This window comes from Epinephelus fuscoguttatus, linkage group LG7 (genome assembly GCF_011397635.1).
Source record: "Epinephelus fuscoguttatus linkage group LG7, E.fuscoguttatus.final_Chr_v1".
Taxonomy (NCBI): domain Eukaryota; kingdom Metazoa; phylum Chordata; class Actinopteri; order Perciformes; family Serranidae; genus Epinephelus; species Epinephelus fuscoguttatus.
This window is the reverse complement of record NC_064758.1, coordinates 37016616-37037433: the sequence shown is the minus strand read 5'-3', so window position 1 is coordinate 37037433 and position 20818 is coordinate 37016616. Positions and strand designations below refer to the sequence as shown.

Sequence of the window (20818 nt, the reverse complement as noted above, 5' to 3'; positions counted from 1 at the left end):
GACGTACTGTCGTTATGCTCATTTTTTATTTAAGTGCATACGGTTCAAAGCAGTTTATCTGCCCTGAAAGCCATCAAAGACACTATAATGTTCTACTTGTTCATTTCTCTATGGCTGTTTCTCCCAGATGCCCCTGAAGGAGCAGCAGGGTCCAGAGCGAGGAACAACTGACATCCTCGAACAGATGGGCTCTAAAGACATCGCCAATGAACTCACCAACTATGACTGGGAACTGTTCACTGCCATGCATGAGGTAACTCAGCAGATATGACAAATTTCACATCTGACCACAGCACACAAACTAATTGATACAGTACAAAGAGGAAACGCTTATTTACACATCAAATACCTCATCAAGGCCGAGCTCCAGTAGTCTGTCATGAAAGTGAAGCCAAAGCTGAAACCGGCATTCAGATATTTCCTCATCTCTACAAATGACTGGCTATCTCTTTGATGGATGTATCTGAGTCACGCTCCCTGGCACTTTGCCATCAGATCATCTGGCACTGCGGTACAACACTTCCTGCATGCTTCGCGTGTTTCTGAAGCAAATCACTCTCATTAAGTCACCTATAAAAACTCCTCTTTCCTCTCTTTGGTTTCCAGATTTCTTCTCCACGTGTGTAACTCATCGTTCCTGTCTCTGCAGGTGGAGCTTGTCTACTACGTATTCGGCCGTCATAAGTTCCCAGGTGCCATCACAGCTAACCTGGAGCGTTTCGTGCGTCGCTTCAACGAGGTGCAGTACTGGGTGGTGACGGAGCTGTGCCTCTGTGAGGACCTGGTGAAACGAGCCATCCTGCTCAAGAAGTTCATAAAGATTGCTGCAGTGTAAGAGAATCAGTTAAAACCTTAGCTATGTGTTGATGGCAATGTAGGTCAGTCAGGCCACCACCTTGGTCCACAGTGAAATATCTCAACATATACTGGATGGATTGTGATGAAATTTTGTACAAACATTCATAGTTTCCCAAGGATTAATCCTAAAGACTTTGGTGATCCCCTGACCTTTCCTTTAGCACCACCGTGAGGTTGACATTTGTGTTTTTTAAGTCTCAACAAGAATCACATCCTTTGCCACCATATTTGGTACAGACATTCATGTTCCCTATAGGATGGACTGCAATCACTATTTGGTGATCTCCTGGCTCCTCAAGTAGCCACGCCATCTGCTCACAAAATTAATTTGTTCAATACTTTAGTTCAAGATCAAATACCTGCAAAATTAATTGACATTTCCATCAGCCTTAGCTTTACTTTGTGTTCAGTCCTAACTAGCTAATTCTTTGCAATGCATACATGGTGGCGGGCATGAAATGTGTTGAAAGCACATGTCGACAACATGAAAACAGTGCCAATGCAACGTTTACTACTAACTGTCACAGTTTCGTTGTGAAATGGTCACAGTTTAGTTAGGTTCGGGGAAAGAAAAACACTTGGTCAGAATTAGAGAAACACACTACAAAATTACTGGCAACATGAAAACAATGCTAACGCAGAGTAAATGAGGATCTTTTGTTGTGGTGGACACAAAAATTAAATATAAAGAGCGAAAAATTGCACATAGGGTGGGCAGGAGGAATGGTGGATGGGTCAAACAACATGGATTTTCAACAAGGAGACCGCTGTTAAGGTCCCGTAGGAAACCAAAACAGTTGACAATGTAAAGTACTTTTCATGGATACATTACGTAACTACACAAAGTAGCCTACTGTATGTGAGTTTATGTCACTCATGTCCTGGGCACAATTATTTTTATCGAAACCACAAACTTAACCAAGTGTTTTTCTGTCTGTAAACCTGACTAAACTGACAATTTCACAAAGACACTGCAGCCGTTCGTATTAGACTTTGCATTGGCATTGTTTTCATTGTCAGCATGTAATTTTAACACATTTTGTGCCCACCACCACGTAATACATTGTTATGAGGCAGTGTCCATTTTGTGTATTACTGTGAGACTGTGTTGCTATGTTAGCATGCTAACCAGGGTGGGAAATTAGCACCAGCCACCAGCCAAACACTGGTAAAATATGAAAGTGGCTGCTGGATTTTCTTTACTCGCCAGCCAAAAAACAATGGTTATCTATTGAGAGGCTGGTAGATTTTGGAGTCCACTAGCCACAGTGGCAGATGGACAAAAATTTCCAGCCCTGATGCTAACACACCAAACTTTTGCTTAATCAGCATGCCAGTTTTGTCACTGGGACCATGTTAGCATGCTGATGTTTGAGAATTAAGCTCAAAGCACTCCCCTTCACAAAGCCACCAGCGTGGCTGCAAACAGTCTTGTTTGCATAAAACTTATCTTTGAAACCTGCAAATGTCACTTCAAGAACGGCACACTGTCACTGAGACCTAACTGTTTATAAATGTGCCCTCTCTGTCACAGATTAAAGGAGCAGAAGAATCTGAATTCATTCTTTGCTGTCATGTTTGGTTTGAGCAACAGTGCAGTACATAGGCTCTACAAGACCTGGGAGGTGAGAAACCTCTGAATGCAACAGTGATGATGATAATATCAGTGTCACTGTTCACTGAGCGACATATGTTATCATTTATTCCAGAGAATACCCAGCAAGACAAAAAGAATTTACTGTGCTTATGAGAGGTTGATGGTAAGATACACTTCATGCTTTCATTTCAGTACATTTATAAATGTTTCAATGCTCTCGATGTTTAGTACATTAATTCTGCACACTGACGTAATATAATTGTGCTCTGTTTACTTTCTGCTCCTGTTAGGATCCTTCACGCAACCACAGGGCCTACAGACTGGCTGTGGCCAAACTCAGTCCTCCCTATATCCCCTTCATGCCTCTGCTGCTCAAAGGTGACACATATCAGCAGTGTCTCATATACAGCCCTAGAAAGTCATGTAAAGTAATCCACTAATCACTGATGTGTTTGCTGTTCCTGCCTGTGCCCAGACATGACCTTCATCAATGAGGGAAATCCAAACTACGTAGACAAATTGGTCAATTTTGAGAAAGTGGTAAGAAGGAAAATGTTTTTGCAACATTGCTTGACTCAATTCCTCTCATCACAAATCTTGGCGAGGCATTTAACTTAAAATGTTTCCTTTTCCTCCTGTTCTGACAGCGCATGATTGCCAAGACAGTGAAGATTGTACGAGGATGCAGAAGCCAGCCGTACGGTGAGTGATCCAGTTGAGCTTGTCATACAGCTAGCAAACTCATACTGTATGCTTTCAGGAAATATTAAACAGTTGCATGTGTATGTTGAAGTAAACGGATGATTTGTCTGTGATTGACACATGTAGGATATGTCAGGTAAACTTCTATTTCCCTTCTGCAGTGGCGTCGTCTCCACAGAGGGGCCTGGCAGATCGGATGTTTCTGGAAGGGCCTGCTACTCGCATATCAACATGTAAGCTACATCGACCATTAACTGCTGAAACTAAAGAGTTTCTTTATGATAATCACTGTTTTAGTTTGGCGTGGCTCCACAGTCTGATTACTGTTGGACCACTTACCTTGTTTTCAGTGGCGTCCCCAGGAATTTTTCATAGGGATGGCCAGATGGGGGCACTGAAAATACTGGGGTGGTACACCAAAGCCAAAAGCCATAACTGAATTTTAGTAATTCTGTTCTTCTCTGCTATTAAGGTTAGGTTATTTTAAAACTATGTCAACGTGAGCATTAAGGAATCACTGACTGATATACTTTGGTTTCTTACTTTATATTTAATATTACTAATTACTTGATGGGCAGCAAACAGTTGTAAGTTGAAAACAAACGTTAGGTTGGAATCGAACCTGTGGCTACTGCAGCAAGGATACTGCCTTTGCACACTGGTTGCCCGCTCTACTCACTGAGCTACTGGGCACCCCATAGAATTCATTTTCATTCAGATATCTTGAAGTGAGAGTTTAAGGGACCCCTTTGAATATGGCCAAGTCAGTTGTTCCCTCGCCAAAATTTAGCCTCAGTTTTTAGCATTATGTACCCCCTTCCCAACGAGCTATGGCGACATGGTTGGTACCAATGAATGCCTTAGGTTGTCAACTTTCATAAGATACCTCTGCACTGGCTTAAAAATTGAGCACACCACAGCCTTTCAAGGCCCAGACACACCAAACTGACATGAACGAACTGGTGGCAACTACGGCAGACTGTTGTGTCGCCTCATGTCCCTATTTTCTTGGCCAAAAAGTTGGACTGAACCCACTGCAAAGACTGTTGCCAATGGCCAACTAGCACATACCTGTAGCGCCTGCGGGAGAGAAAATAACTCTCCATACCATCAGGCGGCTGTATTCTATATTTGTCATTCAAAAAGGGAAACCGGAAGATTGACAGGACAAATTCAAGGTGCTAGTTAGCCAATTAGCAAATTAACAGCACAACTTGATGTTGAAAGAACAAAGGATATTTACTTTGTGCTAGGGAACATAACACAAATAATTACAAAACGTTTCTCTGAAAGCGCTCAAAGGCTAAAAAAAATGTACGTACTATAACAAATTTGCTTTGATCTCACGCCTTCTTGGCTTTAGTCGTTCGTTTGCTTTCCTCACTTTCGTTTCTCTTCTCGTCCACTGTGCTGAACTGCCAAATTGAGTAATTTCATTCAGCGATGGACAGGCCTTGTAGTACCAACGGTTCCAAACAAAACGCAAAAACTAGAGCAACAGACTTACAGATGGCCCGACACTGACCAATGGCCAACCGTCGTCTTGGTGTGTAAAGGCCCTTTAAGACAGTATGGTTGGCTAATTATTTTCAACAGGAGGGGTTGGTGGCGGGGCCAGCAATTGTATCAGTGGGAGGCCATGGCTCCTCTGCTTGCTTTCACAATGGTCCATTTCAAATTTCACATTATGGCAAAAAGAAGATTTGCCAATACAAACACTTTAACATGCACTGACTCAAAACTGATTTCTTCTTCTCCTCCAGACTCAGACTACGCCCTCCCTCTGCGGAGTCCCTGCAACATCCGGCACTACATTCAGAACCTGAAAGTGATCGACATCCAGCGCAAGCTAACACAGCTATCAAGGACAATAGAATGCTAGGACATCAATGCGCATATGTACAGAGACTACAAAACTGAACCACAGAAAGAACTGCAGCTGGATGAACAAAACTTCCACAGTCACTTAATTAAGATGGATGTCTGGAGGAGCTGAGTGCTGTGGAGTCACTTTAATTCAAGGAGCTTGGACATTGATGGATAACCCAGCACAGCATCAAGAGTTAAAATGTGCTGCGTGCACAGTAATGATGAACTAGGGAATCCAATTCTGTGACTTGTGGGACACTTTTTTTTATTCAAAACGCCTTACAGCCATGCATGTGCCACAGTGGAGACTGATCCCCTCACAAAGGAAATGTTACAACATCCACAGCTTAACTGACTTTGGTGTAAAAACTCATTTATGTGACACTTTGTATACTGCTGTCTGTGGAAGAATCACTCTGCTGGTTCCACTAAAGGGCCACGAGAACACATACTATCTTTGCCTTAGTTTGTCACTTGCGGTCAGTTTTTCGTGCACTTGTATTTTCACATTAAAACTAATATATTGTATCAGATCATTTTTTGGCAACGTGGCCATTAACTGGCATGCATATAATTTCATACAATGTTGTTTTATAAATAAATTATTTTCTCAGTTATGTGTATTGAATGAAAGCACAAGTGTCTGTAAAAAGGGAAATATTTTATTTAAAAGTACAAACCATAACAGGTAAAAATTGACCTTCAAAGACCCCCCCTGACAAAAATGTTCTCCCCAATATGGGGTGAAAAAAATTCACAACAAATCAGTTATCCTTTCAATTCAAAAATACTCTCCTTGTCATAAATATGTACAACTTCTTGTATGAAGTCCTGGAGAGTGAAAATGGGCTAAGACGGGAAAAAAGAAAAGAAAACCCAGTGCCTTCTCCGGATGTAACCATGGAGGAAGTAGTAAAATGATCCCCTGTCATTATAAATAATGGGTTGAAATGTTCAGTAAAGAACAGACAATGTTAACCGTTTTAAATCAACTACCATATGGGGATTTTGCGGACCATCTGACAAATTATAAATCACTAGCCAATAAGAGGGAGCATATGAAAAGATTGTGATGATGCAAACAAATGTTAAACACGTGTTTAGTACAATGTTGGTGTTTGGACAGGTGCAATAGCAGAGCACATAAATTATCAAACTATGTCAACATACCTGAGCTCAACTCAGATATGCTCTGGTGTTTCTTTGTCAGTTTGTGGCATAAAAAAAAATCTGCACAATCAAGAAAAGAAGTGGTCCAGCGATGAAGTGGTGAGTATAACAAAAAAAAAAAAGTTTCACACTTGAAGTGTGTTTAGTGAGAAAGCAAGTGAAGGTGAAAAGCCAGAACCTCACAAAGGGTTTAGTGTGTGTGCTTATCACATACTCTGACACAAAAAGTCCTCACCCCTCACAACTCAGTCACAAAATAAAACATAACCCAAAAGAAAGCATTGTAATATTAAAAAAAAAAAGGGTGAATATAAATATTGCACTTCCAAACAACATTTAGTTCCCAGTGCCTAGCTGTTATCCCTTTGTTAGAGGTACAAGACATCCTGCCTTATTGTCATTTTTGGGGATTTACAATGAGGGTGTGTGAACTGCTGCAATGCAGTTAAACAAACCATCCTGAGCAGACTGTATTGATGCTATCATGTCTAATATATGAGAGATACTGTGTCGATTTTCAGCCAGCTTTGTTTAGATAATATGTTAATAACATGTGGTAAACATTCCTCCATCTTAGGGCAAATATCTCCCTGCTGGCTCTAAGGCTGCTGCTCAAACTACAGGTTATATTTCTTTAATTTCCTATGTTTGTTAAGTTGCCACTACGTCACAAGGAGTATAGAAGAGGATCAAGAGAATAACCCGCCCTTCCTTTCTCTTAAACACAGACCAAACTCCAATTAAACAGTAAAACTAAGCAGTGCTGATCAAATACAAACCAAGATTCTGTTACTGTGTTGCCTATTTCCGTTTTGAATGTCTTCAGATACATATTTTAGCGCATTGTTTAGCTGTAATACCGAAACCGGAAGTTGGCGCCATACAGTTTCCTGTATTGTGTAAAACAAAGGCTGGGGAAAATGGGACAAAACGGTCAAATTAAGCAGCGCTAAGATTCGGGTACCGCGTTGCCTAATTGCCGCCTCGGGTCTTTACAGAAACACAGTTTAGCTTACAGTTTTACTGTGAGCCCAGATGAGTTGTCACCAGCCGGCCGCCATTTTGTTTCTCATAACTTAACGGCCAAACGTCACCCACAATCAAGAGGTAAATTTCCGTTTACTTGCATAGGGAAGTCAAGACCCGCCCTACTCTTTCTCTGATTGGTTTGTACTTGCTGCCTTCATTGTTTGGATTGGTTAGTTTTAGGCATAGGGGTGAGATTGATTAGGGTGAGCCAATCATAATCAAATTTAAAGTATTTGCATCTCTCTACTGTTCAGACAGCCTAGTTTTATAGAAGACCATCTTTCCATCAGTTAAATACTTCTTTTAATGCAGAATGGCTTAACCTCGATGATCTAAAACTACAGAGGTGATAGGGATAAACTAAGCACTGGGAAAGGCAATAACCGTTTCATACACAAAACAAACATTCATAAATATACCATTCACACGTATGCATGTATGCATGAAGTCACACATATATCCATGCAAGCACACACAACCCTAACCCCTAACATTATTTACATTTAAGGCACATGAAATCTATGTACATGACAAATAAAACAAACCAACACAAAGCATTTTTCATGTTCAGTCCCTGTAGCCTTTTGGTAGTGGGATGACTTCAGCCACTTCTCTTTCTAAACGTGGGCAGCTGTTACTCAAAAGACAATCAAAAATACAGTATCTCACAGTAACACACACTGTGAGCTGAAAATGGATCCTCACAAAGAGTGACGGTCCTGCCTGCTCTCAGACTAAAACTCTCTGTCAAAGCTACAACATTGCTGATTGTCACGTCTTTGGTTAAAGACATCATCACACCATGGCGCATCAACTCTGCAGTGTCCCCTAAGCGTCATTTGCATGCACGTGGTCTTCACGCTGAATGAGCCAGACTCAAACTGAGTAAAGTATTCTTTAGGAGAACGCCACTTTTTTTTTTTTTTTTTTTTTGGACAGAAGCACCACAATGTGAAGTTTCACAGGCCTGCGGTGGTTCCAGTCCCATCCCAGTCGACTACACAACAATGACGATGCCAGCATTGGTAACTCTGAACATGAACAAGGATTTAAACAAAGTGATCAGTAGGAGTCAAAATCAGAACTCAAAGGAAGGTCAGTCAGTCAGTCAGTCTTCGGTGTCTCAGGAATTATATCAGTAGATTTCCTTTGAGTGCAAAAACAACTCAACCCAGCGCTGTCCACCAACCTGAGGCAGAGAGATACTTTTCATGAACAGTTACGAAACATCCATCCATGCATTTTCCATGCCCGCTTATCCTGTTCAGGGTGGCGGGGTGCCGGAGCATATCCCAGCATGTATTAGGCAAAAATCAGGGGAAGACCTCGGGCTGGTCAGGGTTAAAATTACCTAAAACTTTAAATGTTGTTATAAAAGCAGAGCTATTAAATGGATTAAGGTTCAACTTCCAGGCTGGTAACATTGACGTTGCTATCGCCAGGTTAATTTTTCCACCTGAAACCTGTTGACTAATCTTCTGTCAATAAAACTGTGTTCAGAGGATACCAGAAGAATAATTTCAGGCCTCTGCAGGCAGCGCAAGTCACAGCTCCTGGCTGCCAAGCTACATGCAGCCATATCCTGTCAGAGGCAGTGAGCGCGTCAGATCATTAGCACCAAAATAAGGCAGTTAACAGGGTGAAACAGAACTCTCCACAAAAAGAAATCATCTCACTGCATCCGCAGGCTGACGGTGGCTAACATTAGCCATGACGCATTGAGAAAAAGTCCTATTTGGTAACAATCCCAACCTGCCAAAAAGCAAGACATAAATTAACAAAAAAAGTAACATTCATTTGGCTGAGAGATCTTTGGGTTTTTGTCTTTCTCTAGTGCAGCACAGTGGAGTTCCAGTGGTCTCTCTTTCGCTTCAAACTGCTTTCTGATCCACTCTACATGATCCATCGTATTTCTCCATTGCAATCATATGGCCAGGTACTGTGGTTCTGGAGGCTACGCTTGTCTTTTTAGGCCTCAGAGGCAGCCTGTGGTTTGAGTTGAGCCTTCTCCATGGCGGTGCCGTACGGTAGAGAGCGCTTAAAGAAGCCGAACTAGAAGAAAACATTTGGGGAAAAGTAGAAATTAGAAACGAGCACAGAATTAATCACTTTAATTGCAGTCAGTTTCATGGAATTTCATTCTTTAAAGGTCCAGTGTGTAAGATTGAGGGGGATTTAGTGGCATCTAGTGGTGAAGATTACAGATTGCAACCAGCTGAAACTTCTCCTGGTTAAAATTCCTTCAGTGTTCAATGTTCAGGAAGTTTAAACAGGAGCCAAATTATCCGTAGAGGTCTCCTGCTCTCCAAAACAAAAGGACCAGCTGCTTTAAACCTATGTATAAAATAAACGTCTCATTCTGACGGCCAAACTACAAGGGACACAGACATGACGCAACACATCTGCCGCAGTATGCCCACAGCGGAGCATGTCTATTATAATCAACTGAAACTGTGACACTGAACATGAAAGCCTTGCTTGCCTGCACGGGCACTGCACTGCTCAACATTAATTTTATGTTGTTGGTGACTCCGCATCCCTCCAACAGGTAAAAACTACATAGATTTGTGTAAAAAACAAGCACAATCTGTTTAAAAATAATAAAGATGAATACCTCATAGTACCAGAGGCAATACGAAGCACAAAGCAACCTTGGGGGTGGCTTTACATGTCACATTAAAATAAATCAATCAAATAAATGCAGGCTGCTGTAGGAATGACCCAGTTAATTAATTAAGTTCTACTTAATGCAGCCTATAAGCTTCCAACCTTGCATAACCAAGTGCATTATCACTTGGCAAAATTCCATACACACAGAGTGAAGCTGGCAGCAGCCACACGCTGCAAAACAGAGTCTATAAAACAAGGTAAAAAACCCTGCTTCTCTCCACCTATGTGAAGATTCATGTCCGTGCCCCATGTATTTCAGCCATAAGGCAAAAAAACAAAACACAAGTCTTAAATTCAGGTGGTGATATACTAAAGAGAATATACTTATTATATTATCCTCTCTTCTGCTAATATATCCTCCTAAATCCTACACACTGGACCTTTAAATCCTTGTCTGACAGCAGCACTGACCTTGTACAGGACGTAGATGAGCAGAGCCAGGAGCAGTAAACCAGCCAGAATGGCCAGGATGATGATCCACAGAGGAACTGAGTTCTCGATATCTGGCTTGTTCCACACCACTGGGGTCACCACCTGAGGACAAAAGCTCAGTTTGTCAGTTTAATTCAGCAAAGAAAATTAAAATAATACTTCTGTATGAAGCAGGCCCTGTGGAATGAGTAAACAAAAGATCTAAAATACCTTTTTGTGTCCACTGGGATAATGCCTGGGCAGGATGGCGTAGGGCATCTTCTCCACACTGTATCTGGCCAGGCACTCCAGCACATACTGCTTGTAGGCTCTCTGAAGGAATGAACACAAGAATGCAATCTGTCAATTACACACTAGGTGGCGACACAGACCGCAAGCTTTCACAAAGACAATCCCTTCAGCATTCCTTTCCTCTGAGCAGCTGTGATACCAGATAATGCATTTTACATTCACACATATGCCTTGTGTTACTGCATGCAGGGGGTGGTAAACAGTCTGTGTGTAGCTCAGACATGGCAGGCAGACAGAATGACAAATGTAAACACGTAGAAACTGCAATCTGTAATCTAGAGTCTCAATCAGCAACTGTCATCCCATTTGTTGAGGCAAATATGCGAGACTGCAGCCTTAAGATCTGATCCAGAAACAACACAAACCAATATGAGACTGACTACTGCAGCTTTGTACCCTGTGCCTGCCGCACATTTGAGGTTTTCACTTTCAGTGTTTTCTTTTTTGATGGTTTAATGAAAAATGGCTTCTTACTTCCTGCCACAGTCTGACATGAGAAAATACACAGGCACTGGTGGGAAAAGACTAATCTACAGTAAAGTGCACAGCCTTTTCCTCTGCCATGCCTCTGTCATCTGGTGGGAACACTCATGCGCTCATGTGCAGTACATGTCTTGAGTTCGCATGACAGGGGTCATCTCTGACAAACCTCAGTGAAGGTCTCGGCCCAGACGCGGGAGCGCACTTTCAGGATGGCAGTCGTCCCCTTCTCCAGCAGACCCACGGTGCACTGGAGCGCCCAGCACTCCGTGTTAGAGCAAGACTATGGAAACAGAGAGAAAGCAGTTAAGACAATGTTAATTAAATGCGTAATAAGTCAAGCTAACAGCGGTAACTCATACAGGAAAAAGTGAAAACTGGTCTGGCAGATATGGGCAGGACAACCAACAACCATGCTAATGCTGCAGGTCGAATAAATATAACAAAGAGCCCAATGTTATGATCAGTATTCCACGCCTGCTTCAAATTAGATTGAAGGAATGTCATGAGACTGTAAAAATGCAGCATGCACCACTCTCCACATTACTGCCCAACCACTAAAACCGACCCATTTTTCTCAAGACTGTAGAATACATATTCCTAATTAGATCCCCATAATGCAGCTTGGCACATTTCACATTTAAGAACATGCACACACTGTGTTATAGAGGTGGTGCTGAAGCTGGACCACCCCCAGACCGAGAGGTTTCGGCTGGTTTCCTGCGGGAGGGCGAATCAGTTTACTTATTACACCGAGCAGGGCAAACACAGGAGGATAAGAGAGCCCCCGCCTGGTTCCCTTAGGCTCAGCGTTAGACAGACTTAATGAGGGTATTCAGACAGACAGGGGGGCGAATCAGTCCACTTCCTCCTGGTGGAGTTCCTCAATGCTCCAGGGCATTGGGATCACTTAGGTTTATGGAAATGACATGAACGTGGACCAGTGCCAAAGATGCCTCAGACCCAAGTCCCACATATCCTCCCTGGTGGGATTACGTGGTCGAGATCTGGAGCTCGGGGGTGTGGAGGCTGTTCCCACAGACTCATAGAATAACTGGCCTCACTGTACAGCTGTTGTAGATACAGAGCCTGCACAGGTTGACACTTTGGAAAAAGTGCTGTAATGATTAGTGGAGTAACCGATCAGTCAGTCACAGAGCTCCAATGATTAGTCGATCAATCCATTGGTCAATTGAAAGAAAATTAAACGGCAACTATTTGGAATTGTTAAAATTTTTCAAGCAAAAATGTCAAACGTTTGCTGGTTCCAGCTTCTTAAATGTGAAAATTTGCTGCAGCTTTAGGAGAAGCATTGCAAACACAATCACTAAGAAACATCCACAAGCAATGACAAAACTGCCCATCCATCCTTTGACAACAAAAGCGTACAACGTAAAACGTAAAAAGAAAGACTCAAATCAAGTCCGAACCAGCACTAGTTTTGTTTGTAAGTATGAGGTAATACTGCAGTCATTAATGTTAGTATATTGGCTTGCACACTTTCTAATAAACCATCAGTTCTACAGTTACACATGTTAAGTTGTTTACTACTAGACTGTGGTCCAGATTCTCTGCAGGTTTTTCCAGAAGCTCTATCAGAGGACCTTCCTGATTGATCAAAATACTAAAAATGACAAGTGTCCTGCTGCAGGATGAACACCTGAATCACAGAGAAATATATCACAACCTGGCAACCCCTAAATAGTTCTGCAACGCCTGTTAACAGATCATCAAAGCATTAATCATTTATGAATTTACCATTAATAAAGCTATTAGTTACGGCTTGATGAGAAATTTTGAGGTACTGTAGTCATTATGAATGCCTTCTGGTTATTAGTGCAGTTAAAGCCAGTCCTTTGTTCTTCATGCACAGCTCAGCTCTTCAAAGACTAAGCACAGGTCATTTTAAATTCTCACACTATGACCTAGGCTGACAGCTTCACCCAGGCATCACTTAACACTAACACACTCTGATCAAGAGACACTCTGAACAGCGATGTCTGTCCTCCTGAGCTTAAAAACTAAAAGTGCAGACACAGGCGAAACAAGAGAATGGGGTCCTTCATGCTGGCGTGTCATTGGACATGCTTGATAAACGAGTGCGGTTAGGAGCGACAGGAGCACAGACAAAGCCCTCTTTGGGTGGAAGCAGGTATCCACAGAGGGAGGCAGAGAGAGAAGCTACCTGCAGCTGGGTGGATCAATGGGGCCACTGTGTGGGGGCTCGGGGCCTCACAACACCCAAAATTAGAGAGCGGTCTGTGAAGTCACCAGTGCATCACTGACAAAAAGCCTCCCATTCCCATCAGCCTCTCCACCCCTCCACCACTACTAAAGGCTCTTTAATGTTAATCACCACAACGGGACAAGCCTGTGCCCTCTGACCCCTCCCTTTTAACGACATCATAACCTAATTACCCAATCCCAGGAGCCTCATGTAAGAGCAGTGTCACCAAAATAGATCCAGACCTGCACACTTCAGGCAATAAAATATATTGTTCAAACCTTCTGTTTTTGTTCTCAACACTTGGTCCTGACCTGCTGTTAGTGGCACGAATGTAACGCCATAACCACATTAACCTCTAACTGTAAACTCACGCTCCTCATTCCCTCACTTTCAAGTCACCTATTACATTAGACTTTGGCCTGATGGTGTTCATCCATCCATACAACATGTATTTATAGAACATGACAATTCCTCTTTAAAGGGGACCTATAGCCTAATGTTTTTCCTCATTTTCTTAATATATGATGTTACATTGTTGGATGTTCATATTAAACATGACCAAAGTTTCAAATAATGAGGTACATGTATGTGAAAGTATCCCTGTGAGCAAAAACGTCAGACTCCAGAACGTACTTAATACTCTGTTTCCATTTTTTCTGCTTTCGAGGTAAGATGACATCAGCTGGTGACAATTTTTTTAATATGGTCATCGCTACTGCGAGTGTTTACATTATGTAGCCTATACTGCTACATGTAGCTTCATGCTAACATCAGGGAAACATGTAATCTTGGTTGCCGATGTTGTTAATTCCTCTCCAGTTTCAGATTATATTCCTGCTTAAACGTGTCCAGTTGTGATTAGAAGCTTTTAATGCTGATTTTTAACGGGAGACAGTGAAGCTGAACACAGCTGTTTCTGGCTGCAAGAACACTGCTACATGTAGCTACATGCTAATGTCAGGAAAACATGTAATCTTGGTTGCTGATGTTGTTAATTTCTCCCTGATTCCGGATCATATTCTTACTCGAGCTTTTATTGGTGATTTTCCTCGGTAGAAAGTGCCGCTGTGCTCTGTTACAGTCATTTCCTGGCTGTAAGTACTGCAGCAGTACACGGCTACATGTAGCTACATGCTGAGATCTGGGAAACATAATCTTAATGCCAATGTTGTCAATTGCTGCTGAAACATGTTCCCTAATGAAAAGTTTGATTAATCAGTCAATGATTTTTCACGAAAGAGAGTGCCATTATACTCTGTTGCAGTCATTCCCCAGCTACAATGCTGAGACACTGAGGTTTGGAAGACCTGGAAACACTGACCAATCAGAGCAGACTCGGCTTTTTCAGTAGGGGGCTTCAAGAGACGGGTGCTTAAGCATAGGGTTTCAGACAGAGGGTGAATACAGGTGTTCCAGCACAGACAGTATGAGCAAAATGAAGTGTTTTTTGAACATTAAAGCATGTAATCATGTTGTACCACAAATCCAAAATACAAGTATGAACCTAAAAAATAAGCTTAATAGGTCCCCTGTGAGCGTCTTACCAGGTTAGTCAAATGAGCAAGTGGATTCCTGTGGACGTCCCTCCTCTCGATGCGGTGCTCATGTGCCTTCAGAGCAAGGATAGGTGGTTCTGTGGACGTGGGCTGGAGCTAAAAGAGGGGAGAGAGCACACACATACCACCCATTAGGACAACACAGACACTGACCTCAACGGGCAGAAGAGCACACCACCCTTTCTGTCAATATAAGACCTCATGTTAGCATGACCCAAAGGCATTTGTCATTAATCAGAAGCATGTGAGCTCTGCTCCTCATGGATTCCCGTGGAAATTCACCATACTTAGCAATTCACCAGGGAAAAAAAAAACATTAGATCACAGCTAAGACAGATGACCACTCCCAACCCTGCGAAACATCTGTCACGTTAAATGTAAACACAAACAACTGCAGTGAAATGCTCCCAAAGCTACAGTTCGGTATCAGGGGGGCGTGTCGCTGGGTGTTGAAAATGAGTGAGCTGCTGGGTGAGGTGGTTCATCAAGCTGTGCTGAGCACAGGGAAGAGCTGGATCTTCAAAGTGGTGGTGGGTAAGTGTCCTGGGTGGGGCTGAGAAGCTGGGAGGAGGAGGTGGGTGTGGGCCTACCAGCGGAAGGGCCCAACTGTTAATCATACATGCGAGTGGGAATCGGTGGGAGATGTGAACCGTCTGATACAGCCTCATTTGACCCTGAGAGGTGTGCGTCTGCATGTGAGATACTTAGGCTCTGTCCCAATGCACCCCTTGCCCCTACCATTTAGCCCTTACCCCTTCGTTTGCATGTTAATGTCTAGGGGTAGCGTGTCCTGATTATGTTGGGATAGAGGGGAAAGGCGAAGTGTCAGGGATACATGGCCCTCCAAATAGAGTTCTCCCCCCCTTGATGGCATCTTACGCCCAAAATTTAACTGAAGTCCCACAGTGAAGTTGCTTCACTTGTTAATGCTCCTTTAATATGAGCGCAGAGTGGCAGGGTAGGAGCACCGGTTGCTAACGTTAGCCTGCAGAGCACCACGAGTGGCCTGGTAATGAAGTTGTGTTCTTTTTTTATTTGATGACTTGTGACTTATGTTGTGAACAAACCAAGAGCATCCATGCTTTACTACTTCCATGAGATAAATGGCAAATGTCATTGTTGCCATAGTTGTGTCTGTTTACGGAAACACTATAGATGAGGATACTTATGACATATCAAGGTCTTGAAGGGTTGTCCCATTTCATAGGGAAATGTTTCAACCACTATTCCTCAAAACTCTGTCCTGAGGAGCAAAGGGGCACTCAAAAACAAGAGGTAAGGGTAAAAAAAAAAGGAATGGGATTGAGCCTTACTTTGAGGCGTTTGTGGTTCATGTATTTATCAGCTGTGCAGTTGATGGGGCCTTCTGTGGAGAACTTCAGAGGGTAAAGCAGGTTTTGACCCTGGACACTGAGGGGACAGCGCAGCTCCAGTAGGGTGTGGCTGATCCGGCTGGGCCCGTTGTTCACCAGCTGGAAAAAGGAAATGAAATAGGAAACGTCAGTATATGAAGTATTAGAAAACTTCAAAAGCAGCTTGATCATTTCATATTTTAGTTATAGCTGGGAGGTTGCAACAGATTTTTTCCCATGCTGAAACTCTCATATCTGACATATTTTCTTAATCTACAAATAGGTCACCTACAGTGGAGCGCTGTGAAATCTCACCCATATGAAAGTGGAACAGCAGAGCCTGAGAATAAATCACCCTGCGTAATCTGGAGTACATTTTCTTTGGTTTTCCTTCATTGCTGCCATGGGAAGTCAACTTGCTTTTACGAACAGTAGGATCTGCTTTCCAACCCAATCTGCTCAGCCCTGGTGAGTCTGCACAGCTAACATGGCTGATTACCTCATAGATGTGTTCCACCGCAGGCCCAACATCCTGCTCCACCCCATAGTTTTTGGTCACCTTCCAGTTGGCCGGTGGGAAGAAGACCTTATCTGGTCGAGACACGCTTTAAAGGACAATTGGGGGTGTGAGAACATGTGTGAGGGAGGCACCAGAAACTTAATGAAATTCCACAAGTTCAAATGAGGGAACCCAAACTCTCAACTCACCCCTGCAGAATGACTTCAGCCTGGACAACGACCTCCAGCTTGTAGGGCACAACCTCGCTGTGGGAGTTATTCTCATTTTTACTGTGGAAACAGAGAGAAGAAAAAGATTTTGATTAGGTGACATCATTTGAGGGTTGTGGAGATTAATTCAGCTGAACCAGATCCCCACATGTTCCATGAACTGTTCTCAAATCTGTTGGACGCTGACATCAGGTCATACCTGCGAATCTGCAGCTCGAACTGAACAGTTTTGTGTGTGTCCTTCAGTCGTGGCACTGTGAAGCGCAGACCTGCCCACAGCTGCAAAGAGATCCAACACATTAATCATCATCATCATCATCATCATAATATTTTCTATGACTACCTAACAAGCAACAGAGAAGGGAGAGATGTGAAGTATCTACCCTCTATTTACAGCACTGTGGAGACCTCTCAGGCAGCTATTCCTCCTGTCTCTACTCTACCCATCTGATCCACTGATAGATACGTGATGTTCTTGGGTGTGTCAGTCTGTGAACTCCTCATCTATCTCGCAGACAGATGGGTTACACGCGGGCAGGTCCAACACGTGGCTGAGAGTTCCTGAGCCTGATAGTAGGGTGCTTGACAATTTTAATGAGTGTCACTCAGCAGAAATGACTAATTTTCAATAGAAAGTGTCACTCAGTACTTTCTTTTTATGTTGCGCACCTAAACTTTTTTGTTTTTTTCACGCACTTGTTTGTCAGCCACTGTGACACACGAGTATAGTGTTAGTTCAGGCAGAACACTATGTCAAGCTCAGCTCACATCCCAGCTGATCTCAAACAGCCCAATAAACTGATGGAGCGGCTTATTGATGGAAGGGAGTCAGCTGATAGATCACATGATTCCTTTCTATGCAACCAATTGGCGAATCTCATTCAGGGTGCCCTATTTAAACTGCTCTGGCCTGCCTACTGTTGCTGCTTCCTCTGCAAGCCACTTTGCAACCTGCCTCCACCCCAGCTCCTCCTTTTCATGCTGTGTCTGACTTATCAATGTCATTTCTGTTTGTCACTGATGCTGCTCTGTTCTGTTCCTGGGGGTCTTTATTGCTGCTCTCCCTGCCTTAGGCTTTCCATGTAGGCACATGGAAGGGCAGGGGTGTGTGTGTGCTCTCTACCTCCGGCTTTCCTCGATTGCACATGGAAGGGCAGACAGGTGTGCTCTCTCTGCTTTAGGCTTTCCACGTAGGTGCATGGAAGATGCTTTCTGTGTAGGCCCAAGGAAAGGCAGAGAGGCCCCAGAACAGAGCCATACCGCCAAATATAATTAGTGTTCCTGACTGAATTGGAGTTTTGTGTCGCGGCATGAGCCACATAGGGCAGAATCCGGTTGACTAGATCATCAAACAGTCCTGCATTTGTTGGACCAAAACATATTCACTCTGTATCTCCCTTCTTTGGTTCAAGGGACACACTAAACATTTCATTTTCTTGCCCTCCCTTTGTCTTCTCAAGAGAAGTAAATTTAAAATCTCTTCTTCTTTAATTAACTCACTGATTTCATCATATCTCTCCATTATCAAAATGCAAAAGGAATGAAAATTTGAATTACAAAAAAGTAAATGCTGCATGGCTCTTTAACTTATGTAGATCAACACTCATCAAAAGTGAGTTCCCCTATAATAAATAAGGCCTTAATTTGCCCTTTCTTTATCTATAATCCTAGATCTATTTTTACATTAAGTCTGCCTGCATCTACTTTTTTTCATGAGCTATCTCTCATACACATCAGATCAATAGTGCTACAATCTTCCGAAAGAACAAGTGAGCAGCTTTTAGGAACTGTTTTTAAAATGGAGAAGTCTGTCTATCTTTTCCAGTTAAAATGTAGTCGATGGTTTTCCTCTACAGACCTATTAAAAGCGTGCCAGCTTGTGACTGCATCATTAAAAAGGGGAACTCTGCCCAGCAGGGAGCTGAGGGCACAGATGGAGTCTGTGCTTCCTGTCACAACATTTCCTAACACATAGTGACTTTTCCTGTGCTGTTCACACCCAACCTGGGGATGACATGCAGCTTGTGTCTTACAAAGAGCAGGAAATCATGATGTTGTGTCAACTGTTTACCGCAGCACCATATCCTGCAGTCCTTTAACTCATCACACATGGAGTGAAGGGGAAAAAATACTGCCAAAAGATGAGCTTACACTGGTACCAGACTTCATCGGGTTGCCCAAATCACAGCTGAGGTATCGGGTCTGGTTCTCTGTCTCATAGCTGCAGGTCAGCTGGGCCAGGCTCTGAGAAACAAGATGACAGAGGACTGAGTCAAACCACAGCAACGGACAATCATTAACAGCTGTAATCATGTCCTGAGACGGATGTTAATTGCAGGAAGTTGTAAGTTGTCACTGTGCATCTCTACTCACCTCATTGTTGCGTGCAATACCGCTGTAGTCAGCTTCAGGGGGCAGCACCACATACAGCTCTGCCTCATACGCTCCTCCCTCACCCTCGTTCCTGGCATTGAAAGTCAAGGTCAGCGAGTTGTCATCGCCCAGGTAGACTTCCTTCCTGTTCCTGAGGAGCCAACAAAACAAAAAGGTGATTAGTAACAGGGTCAACGGTCAGGTTAAATGGTGTCAGCACTCCTTAGACAAATAAATGTGATTATAGAGCAGTGTGTTCAGAACAAGTAATTTGACTGGACAAGAGGCATTCCACTGGTGCTGACGTAGAATACAACATGACTGAATGATTATTTTTTTAGGACTTTTTGGCTTCATTATAGCACAGCTGGAGATTGACAGGAAAAGGGAAAGACTCGAAGTTCTGCCTATATGAGGCGCACAATCTACCAGATGAGCTAGAGGCTGCCCCATCACTGGGACTTTAAATTGTGGCTCTATCACTCCCCTTTGATGTAAACCGTCAATAAAAGTAACTACCCTACATTAATGGTCAGTATAACAAACTTTACACCACAAAGATGAACATATTCCACCAATAACAGTTGAGTTAAATAATGAATAGTTGTCAGAGGAGGATTAAGGGGAGGAAAGAAGCCTGGATGCTCCGCTTCAAACCTCCAGGTGTGCTCATATGACATCAGCTGTTGTTGCAACATACTGTCTGATCAAGCTGTTAACTCATCAGAATCACACATATGACATCATAGCATCTGTCAGCAGACTCTTAGACTGGTTGCACATAAGTGGAAACATACAGATAACTGCAGGATGGTACAGGGTAGCTGGCCTGTGGTAACATGTACATCTACACAGAGTAGCAAGCTAGCGTGAAAGCGGGAGAGAGAGAGATGATATGCAGCAAAGGGTTATGGGTTGGAATCAAACCCACAGCAGCTACAGCATGAACACAGCCTTTGGACATGGGGTGCCTTCTCTACCAGGTGAGCAGTGGGTACCCTAGTGGTGGATATATTAGTGTAAGCTGAGTGAAATAAATTATTTAATGTAAAAATAATAATAAATCATAAGCTGGTGTATAGCTGGTAACTAATAAACAGCACGTGTAAAACTGTTGGATAGAACAAAATCACATAAGAAGGAGTGCTGCTGCTGTAATCAGTGGTGTAATATAATAAAGTAATAATACTTTCTTGCATTTTTGGGGGTTTTCTGTACTTTATTTGAGTTTTTATATTTCTGTCAACCTTCACTTTTACGCCAATAACTTTCTAACTATGAAAGTTAAAGCATCTTACTCCACTTTTACTTCAGTTTCTATGTATTTCTATGTCCCAGGCAATTTCACTACTTCATTACTACAAAATAAAATCCAAAGGTTTGCTAATCAGTAGTCTTGCAAGTTAGAGCATAAGTTAATCACATAAAGGCAAGTGCAAACAGCTGCTCTTAAAGTTTCAATTTCTAGTCAAGCACAAGCTGC

General features: G+C 42.8%; 2 protein-coding genes across 4 annotated transcripts in view; one reads left to right on the top strand and one right to left on the bottom strand.

Moving 5' to 3' along the window:
* The window catches only part of rapgef3 (Rap guanine nucleotide exchange factor (GEF) 3), a 41909-nt gene extending 36266 nt beyond the window's left edge, over positions 1-5643 (top strand). For all 3 annotated transcript variants that reach the window (XM_049580157.1, XM_049580155.1, XM_049580156.1), the window contains 9 exons: positions 128-253; positions 650-831; positions 2393-2483; positions 2568-2618; positions 2746-2833; positions 2931-2995; positions 3103-3157; positions 3319-3390; positions 4921-5643. In XM_049580157.1, coding sequence (XP_049436114.1) covers positions 128-253; positions 650-831; positions 2393-2483; positions 2568-2618; positions 2746-2833; positions 2931-2995; positions 3103-3157; positions 3319-3390; positions 4921-5039 — 849 coding nt within the window. In that variant the 3' untranslated portion in view covers positions 5040-5643. The remainder of the gene's footprint in view (positions 1-127; positions 254-649; positions 832-2392; positions 2484-2567; positions 2619-2745; positions 2834-2930; positions 2996-3102; positions 3158-3318; positions 3391-4920) is intronic.
* A 1802-nt stretch (positions 5644-7445) lies between these two features.
* itga5 (integrin, alpha 5 (fibronectin receptor, alpha polypeptide)) overlaps positions 7446-20818 on the bottom strand; it is a 52571-nt gene continuing 39198 nt past the window's right edge. Inside the window, exons 20-30 of the mRNA XM_049580154.1 lie at positions 19336-19486; positions 19114-19206; positions 17162-17241; positions 16942-17022; positions 16733-16838; positions 16195-16353; positions 14870-14977; positions 11268-11381; positions 10538-10639; positions 10307-10429; positions 7446-9277 (exon numbers count right to left, since the gene is read on the bottom strand). Of these exons, the coding sequence (XP_049436111.1) occupies positions 9194-9277; positions 10307-10429; positions 10538-10639; positions 11268-11381; positions 14870-14977; positions 16195-16353; positions 16733-16838; positions 16942-17022; positions 17162-17241; positions 19114-19206; positions 19336-19486 (1201 nt within the window). The 3' untranslated portion in view covers positions 7446-9193. The remainder of the gene's footprint in view (positions 9278-10306; positions 10430-10537; positions 10640-11267; positions 11382-14869; positions 14978-16194; positions 16354-16732; positions 16839-16941; positions 17023-17161; positions 17242-19113; positions 19207-19335; positions 19487-20818) is intronic.